The sequence below is a fragment of the Atractosteus spatula genome, chromosome 9 (assembly GCF_055471065.1).
Source record: "Atractosteus spatula isolate fAtrSpa1 chromosome 9, fAtrSpa1.hap1, whole genome shotgun sequence".
Classification (NCBI taxonomy): Eukaryota; Metazoa; Chordata; class Actinopteri; order Semionotiformes; family Lepisosteidae; genus Atractosteus; species Atractosteus spatula.
Genome location: NC_142714.1, coordinates 42,293,715 through 42,312,493, shown reverse-complemented (window position 1 = coordinate 42,312,493; position 18,779 = coordinate 42,293,715). Strand labels below are relative to the sequence as shown.

Here is an 18,779-nt window from a genome sequence, read left to right as displayed (position 1 = left end):
CTATCTCAAAACAAACAGAAGCCAGCTCTCCAGCACATCCGTCACCTCCACCGGCTTGACCTACCTGCCTTCACCGCGTCCTATATGGAACAGCAGGAACGTAGGGCTTATAAAGCCAACAATGAACTGGCTGACTTGGGAGTTAAGGACTTAAAACTTGTAGGCAAATCGGCGATTTAGAAGGACTAAACGTCCCCGAGAACTCGGTCAGATATTAGTCTGCTCGTTTGTCCGAGGTAGAGAGTAGTGTAATCGCAAATAAAGTAGTAGAGGTATCCCTAGATTTACACTGCGGCCCAGCTCTTAACTAACCAGTTGCAGTAATTATTAAAAACCCCGCGGATTGCGACATTACCGGACAGTACATTGGCTCCTCCTCACCGCCGGGGCTGCACGGTAACTTTCCAGAATCGCGAACACCTGAATTCAACCTCACCCGACCTGAGCCGCTTACTTAACACATACAGAAAGATTCAGTCTTCAGAGGAGAGCACCGTGCTTGAACGTATTTCTACTTAACGCGTCTTCGCAATACTCTTTAATATGTGTGAACAGAATAATAAAACGCACCTGTCGCTTCAATAAATGAATCGAAAAAGAAAAGGGTTTACGTGGCACTAAAGCATAACCCCGTTGTAATAATTAAAGCTCATCCAGCTGTTTGCAGATGCTTAAGAAAAGTTCAGAAAGTATAGGTGGACAGGGATTTCTGAGATCTGCTGCATCAACAACTTTAGGACTAGGTCAGGAGAGATGACCCAGCTCGCTGTGACATTCGCTGGACCTCTATTTCGGTCTAACACGCCCGCAGCTGGTCTGTCAGTGGAGAAGCCACACGCTTTGCACCGGGACCACGTGTTTAGTTTACTTTCTGCAAGAAATGCTTGGTGTCCTGACAGGGGCATAACAATATAAGATCGTACAACTCCTTCAGATGGCAAAAATGGATCAGAAATGGCTAAGAGGGGTGTAAAAAATTTCTATGAACGCCTCAAACCCTTTTCTTGTTTTATTTCCGTTGATATTCTAGTTTCTTTTCGTTTGTGTGTGTTACGCATTTGAGGATACTTCGCAGTCCGGAGTGAGTTGTTTGGATGGAGTATCTGGGGAGGAAGAGAGCTGGAGATAGGGTTTATTTTACTGCAAGGGTACATATAATCATTAACTTTGTTTTATTTTTTGAACTCTTGTTCGAAAACTTCTTGTAAAACAACGCTGGCACGTCTAAACTAGAGCACCCGAGTGACTGGAGTTCCCGATCGCAAGTTTCGCTGGTTTCTGAGACCTGCTGTAACTTGACTCGAGTGCTACCATTTGTTTTCGTTTACCGAAGAAAAAAACAACATCAGGTGATTTAACACTGTTCATGTAAGTAAGAATATACCTTTCGCATTTTCAACGTAGTTATAGGAAAGGGGAGATTTGGAACAGCTAGCTTATCCCCGAGCTTTCTGGACTTCTGCTTCTCATAAACTTTGAAAACTGATCCGTGTAATGATGTCTAAGATAGGCTAGCTGCTTCCCGGAGTGTGTTTTCCTGGTGCTGTTGTGTCATGGTGTGCGCTGTGAAAATGTTCACTTTTTAAACTTAACTGCTGTGCAGAAATGACGGTGTTTGCGATTTGAAGAGAGTGGGGACAGGCAGCCATGAGGAGCCGTAGTAATTCCGGGGTGAAGCTCGATAACTACGCCCGTCTGGTGCAGCAGACAATCCTCTGTCACCAGGTGAGTACCGCGCTGCGTTGGTGACAAAGCGCTTTATTTCCGAAATACGATCTCGTTTAGTTGCATTTGTTAAGACCCATTTTTGTTGGCTTAATTTGGAACGAATTTTAAGTGTCATTTCCCTCGGTGGGCAGTCAGTGTTTCACTTAAGCCTGCGCGGAAACTGCAGGGTCAGTGCAAGAGTTTATTTTGAACCTATGGTAAAGTATGAGGGGGATAAGTCTACGTAGCTCATGCATTTTTGTGCCTCAAAAAAAGAACTTTCATGTATTAGTTCTAAAAATAAGATATATGCGTGATTTCACCTATAGAGAAATAACCGAATCCACATATGCAACTGTTTTTTGGTGAAGATTAGCAGTGGTAGCCAGTCCATTCCCACAATGTTGCAAAAACGCAAGACGTGTAAGTGAATGTACTGCAAAGCAAAGTGTGATAATAAATGTTTTTTTTTTTCATTTTTGTAGGAAGCAAAGCAGCTTGTTAAATTTGTGTTTTTAAGAGTGTAAACGTTTAAAACTCAATATTATAAATGTATATGCCGAACTTCAGCATTCCCGAATGGACGTGATTAGTTTTAATTTCCACTAAATTAGAGCGTGGACAGCCTTTAGCTTTGTTAAACATTTGCTGAAAACAGGGTGCTGCTCTTTACACAGGGAGTTGTGGAGGTCTGGAGCAAACTCTAGCCATGTTGTTGAAGTTTACTCTGTGGACTAAGATCTGAACTGTGGACTGCTGTTGTTCGTAATCCTTCTTGTGTTCTTGTATCCCATGGCCTGTCCTTTCTGTCAGCCATGTGTGTGTCTTTGACCTGAGGTCTGTGAAATCGGTGTTGGTTCTGGCTTGTGGAATATGTGGTATTTCACTCTGCAGTGTTTCTAGCTTTGCCAATCAAACATGTCTTCAATATACAGTATACTGTACTGCATTGTTGTCATTTATATGGATACATTTTGGGCCTGAATGTCACAGAGGCCACACTGTCCAGGTAATTTAGGAGTGACAGTTCTGTGGGAGCACTGAAGCAAATTCCTGGGACGTGCTTTAAGTCACGAGCATAACCGTAAATTTCTTGTTTTCTGTATCACTGAAGGTGTATGAAACGTATAGTCAACCTCAGGTGATTTGAAAATAAAAATGCTGTGTATGGCCTGTGTTATTCCAGAGTAGACACATGCTTGATGACCTCAGTAGTTCCTCTGACACAGTTCAGCATTCTAACATAGTGACACAGTCTCAAAGGCAGCCTAGATAGTATTTGCTTGCTCCCATATGGGAGCCATTTCCATGTCTATGTTCTAGCTGTTTGTTGTATTTTGGGAGGGCAATTTCTATTATCCATATGGTGTTTTAGACCATATTACAGTAGAACACAGTCCACTGAGAGTTTCGTATATTTATGGCGAGTGGTGTCCTGAAAAGAAGCTGGAAAATGCTGAGAGCACGTCTTTCGGCCTTCTTCTGAAAGTGTGGGAAACGCAGGGGGAGGCCGGGAACTGGGCGGGTCTTGGACAGTAGTGAATAGAAGGATGGGGTGGAAGAATCTAATCAGGCCACATCTATCTGCACTGTGCCAGGTCTCCAAAACCGCTTACTCCCGGAGTGCTCAGTGTGGCTGTGAGTCTCTTGGCACCGTTGTGTGCCTTGGCAGGGTGGCATGTCTGTGGTGCCAGCCCCAGACCTCTACTATCAGTTCATTTATCGTAACGGAACAAGCAGCCAAATTTTTAGGTTTCTTTTGAATTGTTACATTTCTCTGTAAATTGGGAGAAATTCTCAGACGCTATAGGATACCGTTCCACATACTAGGATATCAATGGGCAGCAGTGTGTATATTAGTGGGGAAAGGTGGGGATTCAGTGGAGCAGAAAAGAATGATCTTGATTGAGCTTTAGTAAAGGTTAAACTCTTATATAAATAAACTTTCAGGCTGTTTGAATATGTGACCTTTCTGTTGTTGATCAAGTTGTGTGGCACACATAAAGCTCTGCAATTAGCAGTGGCAGCTTTCAACAGCTGTTCTCAGATGACCCGCACAAGTCAGCGCCTAGCAATATCGGCATAAGTGTAGTACACTAGAGAGCAATTTGTTCCCCTATCTCACGTGCATGGCCGGTCTGTCATTAGTCTTTCTAAGTGCTGTGCTGCTATTGCTCCGGCGACCTGTTGGTTAACATCCCCCAGTGCTGGAGAAATAGGGTGAATTAGTGCTTGCTTTTCTTCTTCGGTGGTCGCTCTGCCACACTGCAGGATCTGCTGCTGTGCTTGAGGTTAATGTGAGTTTGAATCTTTAGGATGGACCCCAATCTGTTGGGGTGGAAGTGCCCAGGATAGAAAAACAGTGAGCCTACACCCGCCTGGAGAGCCCACGTTTCCACAAGTGCACCATGTTGGGAGTACAGAGTGACGGAGCTGGGTTTGGCTTTCTGACCTGCTGACTGGGATCCGCCGTCTTGCCCTTTCAGGATCCCGTGACGGGCCTCCTGCCAGCCAGCGAGGAGCAGAGGGATGCCTGGGTGAGGGACAATGTGTACAGCATCCTGGCGGTGTGGGCTTTGGGCCTGGCCTATCGGAAAAATGCCGACCGCGACGAAGACAAGGCCAAGGCCTACGAGCTGGAGCAGGTGAGGCGTCTGTGCTAGAGGCCCGCTGAACTGGTTGTAGTGTGTGTGTTGAAAAACCTTCTGTGACATTGTGAAAAACCTTAGAATTACACACGAGAAACACAAAACGCAACAGGGCAGCGTGCTGGAGTACCAGTTCGTGTTGTGGCCCGACAGCCTGAGTCCTGATACTTAACTGGTGCACCTTTTCTGTGGATGTACTCCCTTTGTTTGTGTGTGATTTTGCTGGGTGCTCTGGATATGCTGTCCAGGTTAATATAAATGTATTATGCTTTTCATACTATATGAATAGTATGTATCTTGTATCCTGTAATAGTATGTAATATGTATCCTGAGGAAAGATAGATACACAGCACAGTTTTTAACTTTTTCCCACCTTTTGGGTTAAGGAGGGAGATACATATCCTCTTTATACTGTACAAGGTCAGCATGCCACATGTTGAATACTGAACGGAAAAGGCTGAGGTCTGAGGAAACATGGAATTTGGGCCAAAGCCAAAATGAACTGATTTGAATTTTAATTCTTGTGGTCCTTGGGGGTGCACTGTACAGCAGGCATGAATTTTAAACAAGGTCACCATTAATTAAGGGAAAGAGACAGACAAGGGAATGTGATTTGTTAAAATCGTTCCTCATATCATGAGGCTGAGATGCAAAATGTTTGTTTTTTTATTGGCTTTAAAACGATAAATCTTGTTCACGATGTCTTCATTTTGTATCGTCATTTCTTTGTTAATTTTTAATGGCGTGTTTCACGTTTCTTCAAGATAACATCGTCAATGCCCTCGTTATCCATTCTGCGTCCGAAAGACACTAGGGGTTGTCGTAGGGATTCAGGGGCCTCAGGTGACATTCAGTGACGTCTGACTAGAAGTGGTGACTTTTAAAAAAAGATGGCTAACATGTAACAAGCGAGCAGTCAAACCAAACTTAAAATATGAGTTATTGTTTTCAAAATAATACTGAAAGTTAATCGTACTGTTTGCTTTGAAAATTGTATAAACAATGCAGTGCAAACAGTGACCTCATAAATAAAATTAAGTCTACATGTTTTGGGTCGATTTCATAGCATTGGGCTCAGACTAGAAGCAGGTATTAAAACTGGATTCATGGAGGGAAGACATGGACAATTTAGAAACCTCAATTAAGCTTGTCAGCATGAGTTGAGAATCTGGGAGCTAACCAGAGCACCTAGAGAAAACCTACATTATCACACGGAGAATGTGCAGACTCCACACAAAGTTCGGAATCACACCCAGGACCCAGGAGCTGTGAGGCAGCAGTATGAACTACTATCCCACTGTTGAGTTCAGTATCTGTTGCCATGCTTTTCAAATGCAGGTGTAGCTTGCCCTGTACACACTGCTGAAATGTCTTTAATATCTTGTGTTAATAAGACCTGTAATATTTAAAACGGAATAGATTATCACTTTTTAGGCTAGTCAGAATGGATTTACTGTATATTATGGAGTGGAATATGTAGATACAGTATGCAAGAATAAAGTTCAGTATTTGAATAATGCATGAAGTTAAATAGCTGTTACTATCTTTTGGTAGTGTTAACCGCCTTCTTTTAATTTTTCATGCAGAGTTTTGATTGCAGACATTGAAGCTTGGTCTGAGTTTATGAGCGACAGAATAAAAAGGAAGCTTCTTTCAGGCAGGCGGTGTCGAGGGCATCCTCTTCTGCACCTGCTGGGCTGCTGGGATGTCCTGACCCTGCCTGCCTCCGAGTCGATCACTGTGGACTCAGCACAGGCTGAGAGAGGGCCCCTGTGTGTCTGTTGCTTGTTGCTGTTCTAGGGTGCAGGGGTAGCTGAGTAATGCCACTCAGAGGGGTGTCGCGTTTCGGTTGCAGGGGGCAGGGAAAAGGTCAGGGTTGAGCCTGGCTGCTGACTCTGAGCTCTGGTGTCGTCGCTAACCGGTGCGTTTCCCCCCCCCGCAGAGCGTCGTGAAGCTCATGAGAGGCCTGCTGCAGTGCATGATGAGGCAGGTATGACACTGATCCCGGAAGAACTCCTGCCTCCTTCTGTGCTGAGCTGCAATTCCATCACTAACGTCAGGAGCCCAGTTTTGTGGGGGAGACGCCTCTGGCAGGAAGTGAAATCTAACAAACGAGTCCAAAAAATTAAAGGGAGATTGAAACCATGGTTGATGAACAAAGCAGGGTAAACGTGGTTAATATGAGGAAATTACACTGTTTCATTAATAGAATTTAGAATGTGTAACATTAAAAACAAAGCACATTTTGTTCTGTTGATTTTTACTCAAAAAGTGTGCTTGTTTTAATCCCTGGTATTGTTCAGCGCAGTATGGTGGAGTGTATCTTGATATCTCAGTGTTGGGAAGTGATTATCTCTGCAGTGGCCCTTTGCTTTTCCATTAGGCTCAGGGACTGAGTGTCTGAAGGCTTCTTTACCCCGTAATTACCTCTGCACTCTGCAGAAAGTGTCCTGTGTGGTAATTCTCACAGTTCCAGTATAATAGGAACAACCTTCTGGAGTGAGACTCTCCTTGGCTAAAAAGATTTCAGCCATTGTTAGCTTTGCCATTATGTCTGAAGGACAGTTCCATTCAAAAGACACCCTGAAATTTCCTTATATATAATATGATTTCCTTATATTCTTTTTGCAGTTGATGAAAACCACAGGTTTAGGATTTCTGCTGCTTCTGTCAGGGTTTGCAGGCAGAGATCTTACCAGACACTCATGGTCATCCTGCCCCATTCTTACCACTAGGGCTGCGCTTCTCCATCTGGAGACTTACTGGTCACATATGTTAACACAGAACATCAGAAATTAGATTCCAACTTCAAACTACAAGCACTGTAAGAAACAAACCGACTGTCCAGAATTGACATGAGTAAATGAATCAATAAAAGCTCCAGGTAAAGACCTAAGTAACAAACTGGAGAAAACTGGAGACTTGTCATGATGTTATTGTGAGGACTAGCTTTTCCATTCTGTTGCTACTTCCTGCAAACACAGGGGAATGACTGCCAGTCTTCTGTTCACGGTAAGCAGAGATCTGGTTGAACATCTTTAGAACAAACAGTGAAACGTGAACTGGAGGACACGAGTGGAAAATATGTGGAAGTGCTTTTAAACAACCAGAGGACAGGAGGCACTTAAAAGGGCTGGGAACACGCTACCCATCCATGTTGTTAAAGCCGATACCCTGGTTTCATTCTAGTGACCGGCTGAGGTCTATTAATTACCAAGTACCAACGGGCTAGATGGCCTGAATGTGTCTGTAACTCTTCTTTCAGTACGTTCTTAGATAATCTTATGTCTGAGAGCCAGCACTCCTGAATGGTTCATGGACAAACGGTTATTCTCATGCCAGCTCAAAGCTGTAGCCTTGATTTCAATAGTGGGAACCCTAATATGAAAGCTGTGAATAAAAGAAACAGCTGTGAAAGTCTCTTGGCTCACGTCAAGACTCGAGGGCAGTTTAGTAAGAAAGTCGTTGCTGAACTGCAGTTACCCTGCAACCTTTTCACACGGCAGAATCGGATTGCAGTAGTCGTTTCATCCAGCACAGTCATTAAAAAACTGAAATGTTATATCTGGTTGTAAAAAGGAAGATGGAAAGCACTTAGAAATATTCATTAAATGCTTCAAATTTAGTTTGCGAAGCTGCTTTTTCAGTAATCCTCACTGAATGTTTACCATGGTAATTGTGAGTGGTTCTGTTACTTTGTATTTTTCACCTTGGAGCGCAGAAGTTTGTCTCACATCTCACTTCTGGGTGCAAATCACAGGAACTGTCTAGTGTTAGAGTAAGTAGAAATGCCGAAAAGATGTTTAAAAGAGAGTTCAGGTTTTGGAGTTCATTGTTCTAGTATTTTTCTTTAAGCAGGGCTTAAAGTAATACGTCTCCTGTTGTTTTCACAGCTGCAGAAGGTGGAGAAGTTCAAGTACAGTCAGAGCCCTAAGGACAGCCTCCATGCTAAGTACAATCTGCACACCTGTGCCTCTGTAGTGGGTGATGACCAGTGGGGGCATCTGCAGGTTGATGCCACCTCCCTTTACCTGCTTTTCCTGGCACAGATGATCGCCTCAGGTATACCCAGTATGCATTGCTGCAGACTAGCATGGTACTGATGATTTATCTCGGGTATACCCAGTAGGCCTTATGGCAGCTATAACATGGCAGTGATCACTAGCTCAGGTTTCCCCTGAGCACAGGGGTTATGTAGTGCCCTACCGTGCCCTGGTTGATAATTGAATATATGTAACGTAATAGGGCTGGTAATATTGTACAATCAGAAGATCACTTCGTAGGGAATTTAATTGATGTCAGATCCATAATGCCATCTCTTCTATTAGAAATTCTCGATTGTTTTTTTTTTCTTAGGTCTCCATATTATTTACACTCAGGATGAAGTGGATGTGGTTCAGAACCTCATGTTCTACATTGAAGCTGCTTACAAAGTTGCAGTAAGTCCACTTTTAAAACTACTGAGGTTTTACTGGAAATTTGTCCTGTAGTTATGGACTGCCCACACCAGCAGTTGGCTTTTAGCACTACCTGTATTCTGCAGCGTAGGTTCTGTGTAGTTCTGGACATGTTTCTGCTCTCCCAGTGAAAACTAATAAGATCAGATCACTTTATTGGCCATATACAATTTCTTGTATTTGCAATTTGTCTTTTCGCATACCCCAACTTGCTCTCCATGAGACACACAGAGAGGGAGAGAAGCTTGGGGTCAGAGTGTAGGGTCAGCCATTTATATTTATATGTCTTATAAGAGCCTCAGGTGACCCAGGCTCACAGACTCAAACAGCTTTGTAAGGGCTTCAACTTTAAATGCATACTGTAAGTGATTAAGACAGTGATTGAAGTGATTAAAACGTGATTAAAAATTAGGTTGATTAGTCTGGGATGTAGTTGAAAGGTGGCTAGAACTGAGATTTGGCAATGGATGTAGCCCTGCAGTACTGGTGACTCCTAACAGAGCTTCAGGAATTAGTGGAAATACTGAGGTGGTAGAAAATCCAGGTAAGCCTTGACAGGCAGAAATATTCAAACTCTGCTAGCGGAATACATTGTCTTTCTTTCCTGTGTGGTATTTGTAGACATTTCCTTTGATTTCTGCCATCTCTTTTGTCTTGCAGGACTATGGCATGTGGGAGAGAGGTGACAAGACCAACCAGGGGATCCCTGAGCTTAATGCCAGCTCTGTTGGCTTGGCCAAGGTGCACTGTCTGGGGAGTCTTAGCAAAGCCAAGTCATGATAGAGCTGTTGGACAGCCGCAGCTATGCAGTATAGATTTCCCATGGTCCCCTTGTGATCCTGTACCTCAGCATAAATGCTACAGCACTGCCTGGCCTTGCATACTTGTTTTAGTGATGAGCTATCCCCATTTAAACTAGGCAATGACTGGTTTTATTAAGATGTTCCACCAGAGAGCAGCTGAGAATGCAGCTCCGATTAACCACGGAGCCCACGTGCCTCTGTCAGGAGGGCTTATCTGTCCGAATTTACCCCTGGAAGAGCACTGCTGTCGTTGAGGATCGCATAAGGTCCAGGTTGTCAGGTGCTGCAGTAATCTTTGTCACGGCCAGGATTAACGGAGTGATCCTTTCACTCTCCTAAAGAACAGGAGTCTGATTTTAACCCTCAACCAGTTATTTTATCTCATTTGTATCTTGAGGTGCAGAAAACTGATTTTTTTATTCACACATAAAAGGCAGAATTGCAGATGCGGGATGCGTTTTTGTCACTTTTTCGGCCTGTCAGTAATGGCATCAGGGCGCTCTTGTAACAAGGAAAGAAAAATACATGTAGAAAAAAAGACGTTTCAGAGATGCCATGTTACATGGCAGTGTGAGGTCCATGAGAACCATCGGGTTTCTGAAATGAGTGTAAATACATTCACTTTTCTCAGTTTTGCAAATGAAGACAATTTCTTATACAGACTTCTCTTGTGAACAGACTTTTTAGTGGACTGGAGGTTTTTAGCTTGCTTTTTAACATTTTAGAAATGTGCCAATTTCTCTGTTTATTTGGAAAGACAAGCCCTGCTACCTTTCCTTTTCCTTTATTTAACACAGAAATACTCTCTATTTCCGTTCCTTCTGTATGTGTCACCAGGCTGCACTAGAGGCCTTAGATGAGTTGAACCTGTTTGGTGCTAATGGGGGTCCTGCGTCAGTTGTGCACGTTTTGTCAGACGAGGTTCAGCACTGCCAGGTGAGGCCTGCGCCCATAACTCTTTGTTTCTTGCGAAATGTGCTTAGACAAAAGTCAGCCTGAGGTGTATGGGAGGGAGGGGAAGCGGCCAAAGACCTAAAACCAAAACATCTGTGGAGGAATACTAGCCCTGGAAAATGTAGTTTTTCTGTTTGAAAAAGCAAAGGGAGGAGTCCAAGGCCTGTCACCTGGCTCGGATAGGACAGTCGCTTGTTCTCATTCTCCAGTGTGTGGTCTTGGGTTCCTGAGCCGAGGTGTGAAAAGCACTGCTGGTAACAAAACAGCTGGCTTTATAGTTTTTAAAAATGTTTTAAAAACACTGAAAAGGGGCAAATGAGACACTTGATTTCCAAACAGCTGGAGTTTGTCAACGAGGCCTTGTGTTTTTCCCCAGCTGCTTGTAAATGACAGGACATCGCCTGCAAGGTAATGCTGATCTCCTCAGTGCAGGGTCAGATGTGGCGGTGGTGAGGGCTGTTAATCCACTTGTTTTCTTCTCTCTGGGTTTGTAGTCTATTCTCCACTCGATGTTGCCAAGGGCTTCGACTTCCAAGGAGGTGGATGCTGGCCTGCTTTCGGTCATCTCGTACCCAGCCTTTGCAGTGGAGGATGTCCAGCTGGTCAATATCACCAAGGAGGAAATCATCTCCAAACTGCAGGTTCGTTTAGATCATTTGTTCAGAGATGAGTACAGGTTCCTGTTTTGTGACAGAAGAACAGGGTGCTGCTACGAAGTCCCTGATGTCGGTAAAACCACCTCTTTATTCTTTGAGGACATTGATATATCCAAATCAGATTGCTGAACATAGTTTGATGTGAAATAGCCCATCATATAATCATGTGCTTCTCACAGAGTTGCAAATCTGTGCTCTAGTAGGCAGGTGCATGGCTGTTCTGTGAATGTACAGCAGATATCAATGTTAGTTTGGTATTAAAATAATCCTTCTCATTGGTGCACACTCTCTAAAATACATGGCAGTTTGCAGGCATATGAGTGCTATTCTTAAAGCTTGTTTTTAATTAATGATTTAAAAAAGGTTGTAGAAATATAACCAGCAATATAGTTGTGGTTCCTTTAATGTAGCCAAAATACAGAGTATCATGGACATTTTCTCCGGTCTTCAAATCCTGCTTGTCCTGAGCCTGGCTTTATGTTTCTCCACAGGGCAGATATGGTTGCTGTCGGTTCCTTAGAGATGGGCACAAAACTCCTAAAGAGGTGAGGACAACTCACAAGGATGAGTAAAAGGCTATGTGTAGATAATACATGTGGGCTACTAACAATCAAATTTGAAAAGTCAGAGTTTTGAGGAAACCATTCTGACATATACACAACTTGGCAAGTTACAAACTAGGTTATTGACTTAAAAATTCTTGGAACTAGATCCTAGGTCATTGTTACTAAAAGCCATTTTAAAAAAAACTTGTAAAAACCTACAGATCCCTGTCCTTTGAAAACTATAGTTGTCCATTCCTGATCTAACTGTGGAAGGGTAATAGGAAACCGTATAATGGGCACATTGGAAACAAACAGAGATATCTGCTCTTGCCATAGACTTGCCATATTAAAATCTGCAGTTTCAATGAACAGGCTGTGACAGAACACCAAGCATACAATGGAGCCAACACAAATACACAAACGTATGGATTTCCTACCAATCTCTTCTCTCTCCAGGATCCCAACAGATTGTACTATGAACCAGCAGAACTGAAGCTGTTTGAGAACATTGAGTGTGAATGGCCCCTGTTCTGGACCTACCTTATTCTCGATGGCATCTTTATTAACAGTCCTGAGCAGGTGAGCATCAGCTGTCCTTATGAATGTTATAAATAATTTCTAATTATATCAGAAAGGGCAGTTACCAGAGACTTCCCTGAAGAGTCCAAAGGCTTAAACATCTTTGGTTTGCAGACATGTCCATCATATTCTCTACAGGATGTGTTAAAGAATTCAGTTACAGTGTTAAAGATTTCAGAAGACAAAATTATTGTTAAAAAATGAAGTTATGGATTTGGCTGCCAATACTTTAGATATTGATTAAATGGATTCGGCATAATTTTGTTCACATTGTTCTTTACTGATTGATACACTTAAGTAACTGACTGCATAAGCATAAAATCACTTCATTAGTGAGAGTGTTGATCTTAAATAGAGCTGTAGCTCCCTTTTGGGAACTTTACAAGTATGAGTTTTTAAAATTGAGAGATAAGCAAAGAACAATGTGGCCTTTAGGAACAGCTCGGAAGAGTCATGCTGTGGGAGAGCAGTCTGCATGATCTAGGCTGTTTCACAATTGTCCTAATTTCTTGTATGTGAGGTCATACATAGTGCTAATTGCCCAGACTTTCAGTCCATTGAGATAGTAGTGTTGCCTAGCTGAAGTGGGTGGGATTTCATGTCAGATAAAAACACATGGGAGTTGAAAATGACTGGCTACTTTGAGGGGAGGGCACAGACCAAATTTTTTTTTTTTTTATTGGCACGTCCCATACAGCAACGGTTTCCTTCTGGGAATATTTGAAGCATAGTGTAAACACCTTTACATCATAGTACCCTTGTATCACCCGCTGCTGATGTAGGCCCCACACAGGGACAGAGTCGAGACACTGATTAACACAGCATATGTTTGGAAGGTGGAAGGTAACACACACAGAACTAGGGAGAGCAATTCCACACAGGAGGCACCCCAGTCCAGAATCTGTATTTGTCAGTTTACTTTACCTAAGGCAACATAAACACAGTTTATGAAAGAGGATATTCATTATTATGTAAGTTAGTCAAGATACAGCCAATAGTACTGCTAGAATAAAGCTAAAATTATAACTTATTGAAATATTGCATGTTGCAAAGTACAAAATATAGTAATGAACAAATGAACATAGTCGTGGTTTTTGAATTGTGACCATAGTCTTCGGTCTGTGTAAAAACAGGTCGGGGTGCAGTGTGGGAAGATGGGAACAGTTCGGCTCTGATGGGAGATTGTGGTTTTTCTTGGCCTCTCAGGTGCAGGAGTACAGGGACGCTCTGGACGGGATTCTGATCAAAGGGAAGAACGGAGTCCGTCTTGTGCCCGAACTCTACAGCGTCCCTCCGGACAGGGTGAGGATTCTGCCCTCTACAGCAATTAGGGAATTTCCCAGAAAGAATGCAAGTAGCTCATGGGCATCCCAGACCACACATTTTAAGACCGGAAAGTAAGCAGGATTCCTTTTCTTATGAGGAAATACCTGAGCTTTGGTCTTTAACAATAAAATTCAAAAGGGCTGGTTAGCAACCGGAATGATACAATAACAAAGACTGTTTTACTGGTTGTCCGGTAACAACCATTGGATTGGTCCTTTAGATTTGCATGCCCCTTTTAAGTATGAGCAGCTATACTGGTCTGGTACTGCACAGCACTCCGAAGGTCTTTAATTGGTTTCTTCTACAGAGCTCTGGCAGCCTAAGGTGCATCTGCAATATCTGTATCCTTGTTTTGTGGGTTTTGCAGAGTTCTTGGTTGTGTGTTGTAGTCTAATTAGCTCTTTGGCCAGTATGAGAATGCTAGGAATGCCATTTTTTAAAGAGCCAGAGCGCTTCAGATTGTGATTTGGGACTGATTCAGTGAAGTCCAGAAGATGTGAGTTTATGCTTCGTCCATGACCAGAGCTGAAGAAGCAGTCCAGTTGGCTGTAGGCGGCCGTTCCTGATCTTTCACGCTGGTGTTAAATGAGAATGCGCAAGAATGACCTCCATTGTGTTGGGATTCATTCTGAATAGAATGACAAATCTCCGTCTGAAACAGATTGGGTCAGGACAGGCAGCAAAAGGGCTGTAGAAGGTCAAAGCGGCTAGAAACGTTTGGTGCTAGTAACTCGACCTCTGTTCCTGCAGGTGGAGGAGGAGTACTGTAACCCTCACACTGTGGACAGGATCCCCATGGGGAAGCTCCCTCTCATGTGGGGTCAGTCCTTGTACATCATAGGGAACCTGGTGGCTGAGGTAACAGACCATCCTTTCTCCATCCTCCGTCCTCTGTAACTGACAGCACCCTGACCAGTGGTTCTTTCTGTTGCTCTGCCTTGGCAGGGATTCCTGGCCCCCGGAGAGATTGATCCACTCAACAGGAGGTTCTCCACCATCCCCAAGCCTGACGTGGTGGTTCAGGGTAATTTCCTAGAGCAACTAATTCGCTTTACACGGTCTTAAAGCCAAGTGCAACTTCACTAATGGGGTGCACAAGTGTGTAAGCTGCACTTTGGGCTGGAGGTAGCGTGTATTTCCTCTGGGTAATGTGTTTATATGACACAGATCTACCACATGTAGAGAACATACTTCCAAGTGCATATTAAGGGCATATAAAACAGAAGAAATTGAGTTTATTTTGCTGTGATAAAATCTATAATAACAAATTAGGAGATTTTGTTTTAAAACGAATAGAGGCTCTTAGTGTTTTAATTGGATGTTACAAGCTAGAAATAGAAATGTTCGGATTGCACCATTAGTAAAATGTTTAACTAACCCACAGTGCCACTGCAATCCGTATATCTTATCATCGGAATAAAACATGATAAAGCGCCGATTCAGATGCATATGAGGCCTGCCTGGCAGGTGAAAGATGTGCCCGTTGTGTGTCTTTATAGTTTCCATCCTGGCTGAAACAGAAGAGATTAAAGCCATCTTGCAGAAGCACGGGTTCAACGTGGAGACAGTGGCTGACGTTTACCCCATTCGAGTGCAGCCTGCCAGGACTCTGAGTCACATCTATGCAAGGCTGGGTAAGGTGGGGGGCCTGGGCTCGGCTTGGGCGTCGTTCTCATCACTTGTTAAGAAAGCTGAGCTGTATTTTTCCCAGGCTCTTCCCCGTTGTTTCCTCTTTGCATTACAATTCTGCACATTTTCTCCATGTTCAAGCCGCTCTCAAGAGGCTTTTCTGATGCTGTGAGTGGCTTAGAGCATTGCGTGACATATAACCGTAAGCATTAAGGTGAGCAGACTCAAATATACCAGCAATTAGTGCCTTGGTCTTGTATGCCGTACAGAAACTAACAAAGCACTTCAGATATTTAAGCTCCGACCATAGGATTTTTATGGGAAAACTGGGCAGTTCCATTTTGCTTGGAGTGGGTTGCTTGGGTATGATTAATACCAACCCTGAATCCTTCCACAGTTAGCATAGTGGTGCCCCAAGTGGTGCAGTGGTTAGCATCGCTGCCTCGAAATGCTGGGGCCCTGGGTTCAGTTCCTGGGATGCTGTTTAGGTGGAGTTTGTATGTTCTTCCTGTGTTTGCTTGGGTTTCCTCCGGGAGCTCTGGTTTCTTCCTACAGTCCAAAAACATACCAGTAGGTTAATTGGCTTCTGGGGAAATTGGCCCTGGTGTGCCCGTTTGTGTCTTCATGTACCCTGCGATGGACTGGCATCCCATCCAGGGTGAATACTGCTTTGTGTCTGTTGCTTCCCCTGTATTGGACAGAGAGGTTAGCAGATGGATGGAACAACCAAACACTGCCAGAGCAAATTTCAGCCCTGCTCTTTTTTCAAAGGTGGCTAATAAGTAACACGAGGAAAGGTTACAATAGTAGGAGTCACTGTATCTTTTTGCCATACGGTAGTTACGTGTCTTGCATCAGTGCCTAGAAGGTGTTGAATGTCAGGTGACTCTTACTCTGTTTTTCAGGTCGTAACCAGCGCCTGGGGCTCTCTGGCAGACCCTATCGTCGCATGGGCGTGCTGGGAACCTCCAAATTCTATATCATCCGTAACACCATCTTCACCTTCTTTCCTCAGGTGAGCGCAAAGAATCTTCTGGAGCAGAGGGGCCACCTGACCGTCAATAATGCTGTTTTACGTTAGCAAATATTAGCACGAATATTTAGTGACATTCGCCATGTGTATGGCATAAAGTATTCTGTGCCTTGGACAGTACGGCCTTATTCACGCACATTACTGTGTTGGTTTCATCAGCAAATGTAAATCCCTGGGAGTGTTTGAGATACCAGAGACAACCCTGGGTCGAGGTCTTTATCTCCTGTGTGCGGTGCTGTGCTCTGCCCCATAGTTCATCGACCAGCAGCAGTTTTACATTGCCCTGGACAACCGCATGATTGTGGAGATGCTCCGCACTGACCTCTCCTACCTCTGCTGCCGCTGGAGAATGACCGGCCGGCCCACCGTCACCTTGCCCATCTCACAGACCATGCTGAGTGAGTGGCCACCTCGTGGCTGACCGGTCCTGTGCTTAACAGATATCACACTGCATTTTTTAATAGTACGGATTAAAAATCCAAAATACAACCATAGAGAAGTGGAATTAGTCATTTACATAGTGCAGTATAAGAAATGGATAATGCCCCGCTATAGTGATGGGGACACTAAACTGTAAAAAGGCGCTGTCCTTCGGATGAGACGCAAGACCGAGGTCCTGACTCTCTGTGGTCTTTAAAAATCCCAGGGCATTTCTCGAAAAGAGTAGGGGTGTACCCTGGCATCCTGGCCAAATTTCCCATTGGCCCTTATCAATCATGGCCTCCTAATAATCCCCATCTATGAATTGGCTTCATTACTCTGCTCTCCTCTCCACTGATAGCTGGTGTGTGGTGAGCGTTCTGGTGCACTGTGGCTGCCATCGCATCATCCAGGTGGATGCTGCACATTGGTGGTGGTGGCCGATAGTCCCCATTACCTGTAAAGCGCTTTGAGTGGAGTGTCCAGAAAAGTGCTATATAAGTGTAAGCAATTAATAAACCCGTCAGCAGTGCAGTGTGTGCGTTGCGCTGGGACATTTGTCAGTTAACACAAGACAGGTGCCGTTCACGGTATCTGCAGGTGCAGTCTGAATTGGGAAGTTCAGTTAAATGCAGTTAAAAAAAGGGATCAGCCTTTTTCATTAAATGTACTTGTTGTACTGAACTATTTTATGGGGACAACAGGTTTTAACTATGTTTAAGCTATGTTTAGACCTGTTGCGCCTGCCCACACTCACGCAATTTAGACACCCCGGTTAACGTAGAGCATTCAGAGACAATTCCACAAGGACATGGAGAGGACATTATGCTCTTCCAAAAGATCTGATATTTCTGCTATGGTACATTTTCCGCGAATGCACTAGGAGTTAGCCAGGCCCCCCAGTCAATTGAAAGATGGTTTTGTGCCGCCATCATAGCACAGCATCTTTTGGGAGACCTGATGTAGACACGTTAGTTCGTTTTGCAGCGACCAGCTGCAGTGTAAGACGGTGAGTTCGAGTTGTACATTCAGACACGAATGAGCTCTTACCCGTGTCATCCTCTGACTGGCTGTGAAGTTTAAATTCTCTCACCGTTAGAGGCACCTTTTTTTCTGCGCCCTGTTGGCTAACTCGCTGTCTTACTCGCTAAGTGATTATTAAGGAAGTCGGTCTCTGCTTCCTCATTTATGCACCATAACTCTTCTCTATTTTTTCTTATCTTGCTGACCGAGTCCCTGAATCAGCCTATGCTGGCGAGTGTCCTACAGTCTCATATACTGTCTGCAGCAGACAATCTTTTATGCCTCTACAAAGCCTTGAGCCACAGCCCTACCACAGAACTGATTCACTGTACTCAATTCAGCCTGTGTGCCCCCCTTGCTTCTAAAGCCAGATTGTCTTTTGTCCTCCTGATATCTTTGCATCAAAGCATGTTGTCTTGACCACATCCTCTTGAGCAGCTGTCTCATACTGCAGTGACTTTGCAACTACATAGCACAGAGGCTTTTGCAGGGCCTGGACTGGTCTTCCATCTGTGGTGAAGGTGCCCCTTCACAGCTTTTAGAAAAACTGACCTCTGGACATACAGTGTGCATGACGGCACTCAGAGTGTTGTGATGCAGTATGTGTGATAAGTTCTCTGTATAGGAGGGCGGAGACGGAAAGTAAGAGCTTTTTCTAACAGTGAGAACAGGAGGTGCTTCTTTACATGAGGGATAGATGGGAGTCCGGAGCGAACTGAATGGCTGTTTTGTTAAAAACTACCATTAAAAAAATGGTCTGATGAGATGTTCAGGTCAGTAAGCAAATACCAACCACACAATCTAGATGGGCTGAGAGGACACCTCTCATTTTTTACGTTTCTTAAGCTCCATCGTGTATCTTTGTTTTTTTGTGTAAATCTTGCAGCTGAAAACCAGTTAGATCTGGATCCTGCTGTCTTGGCAACTCTGAGAAAACTCCAAGATGGCTACTATGGAGGAGCAAGGTAAGATTTGCCAAGGCAGAAAAAAAATCTACAG

At 43.9% G+C, this 18,779-nt stretch overlaps 1 protein-coding gene across 6 annotated transcripts in view; it reads left to right on the top strand.

The window, feature by feature from the left end:
• Positions 1-1,026: 1,026 nt before the first annotated feature.
• phka1a (phosphorylase kinase, alpha 1a (muscle)) overlaps positions 1,027-18,779 on the top strand; it is a 37,285-nt gene continuing 19,532 nt past the window's right edge. For 3 of the 6 annotated variants that reach the window (XM_088925158.1, XM_088925157.1, XM_088925154.1), the window contains exons 1-18: positions 1,072-1,368; positions 1,604-1,725; positions 4,194-4,352; positions 6,298-6,345; positions 8,249-8,417; positions 8,712-8,794; positions 9,473-9,553; positions 10,453-10,551; positions 11,064-11,210; positions 11,717-11,770; positions 12,227-12,349; positions 13,556-13,651; positions 14,426-14,533; positions 14,621-14,699; positions 15,175-15,309; positions 16,210-16,319; positions 16,591-16,735; positions 18,667-18,745. In XM_088925158.1, coding sequence (XP_088781284.1) covers positions 1,648-1,725; positions 4,194-4,352; positions 6,298-6,345; positions 8,249-8,417; positions 8,712-8,794; positions 9,473-9,553; positions 10,453-10,551; positions 11,064-11,210; positions 11,717-11,770; positions 12,227-12,349; positions 13,556-13,651; positions 14,426-14,533; positions 14,621-14,699; positions 15,175-15,309; positions 16,210-16,319; positions 16,591-16,735; positions 18,667-18,745 — 1,793 coding nt within the window. In that variant the 5' untranslated portion in view covers positions 1,072-1,368; positions 1,604-1,647. Of the gene's footprint in view, positions 1,369-1,515; positions 1,726-4,193; positions 4,353-6,297; positions 6,346-6,383; positions 6,521-8,248; positions 8,418-8,711; positions 8,795-9,472; positions 9,554-10,452; positions 10,552-11,063; positions 11,211-11,716; positions 11,771-12,226; positions 12,350-13,555; positions 13,652-14,425; positions 14,534-14,620; positions 14,700-15,174; positions 15,310-16,209; positions 16,320-16,590; positions 16,736-18,666; positions 18,746-18,779 lie in introns of those variants that run through there. The other 3 variants (XM_088925156.1, XM_088925155.1, XM_088925159.1) reach the window with 3 other exon arrangements.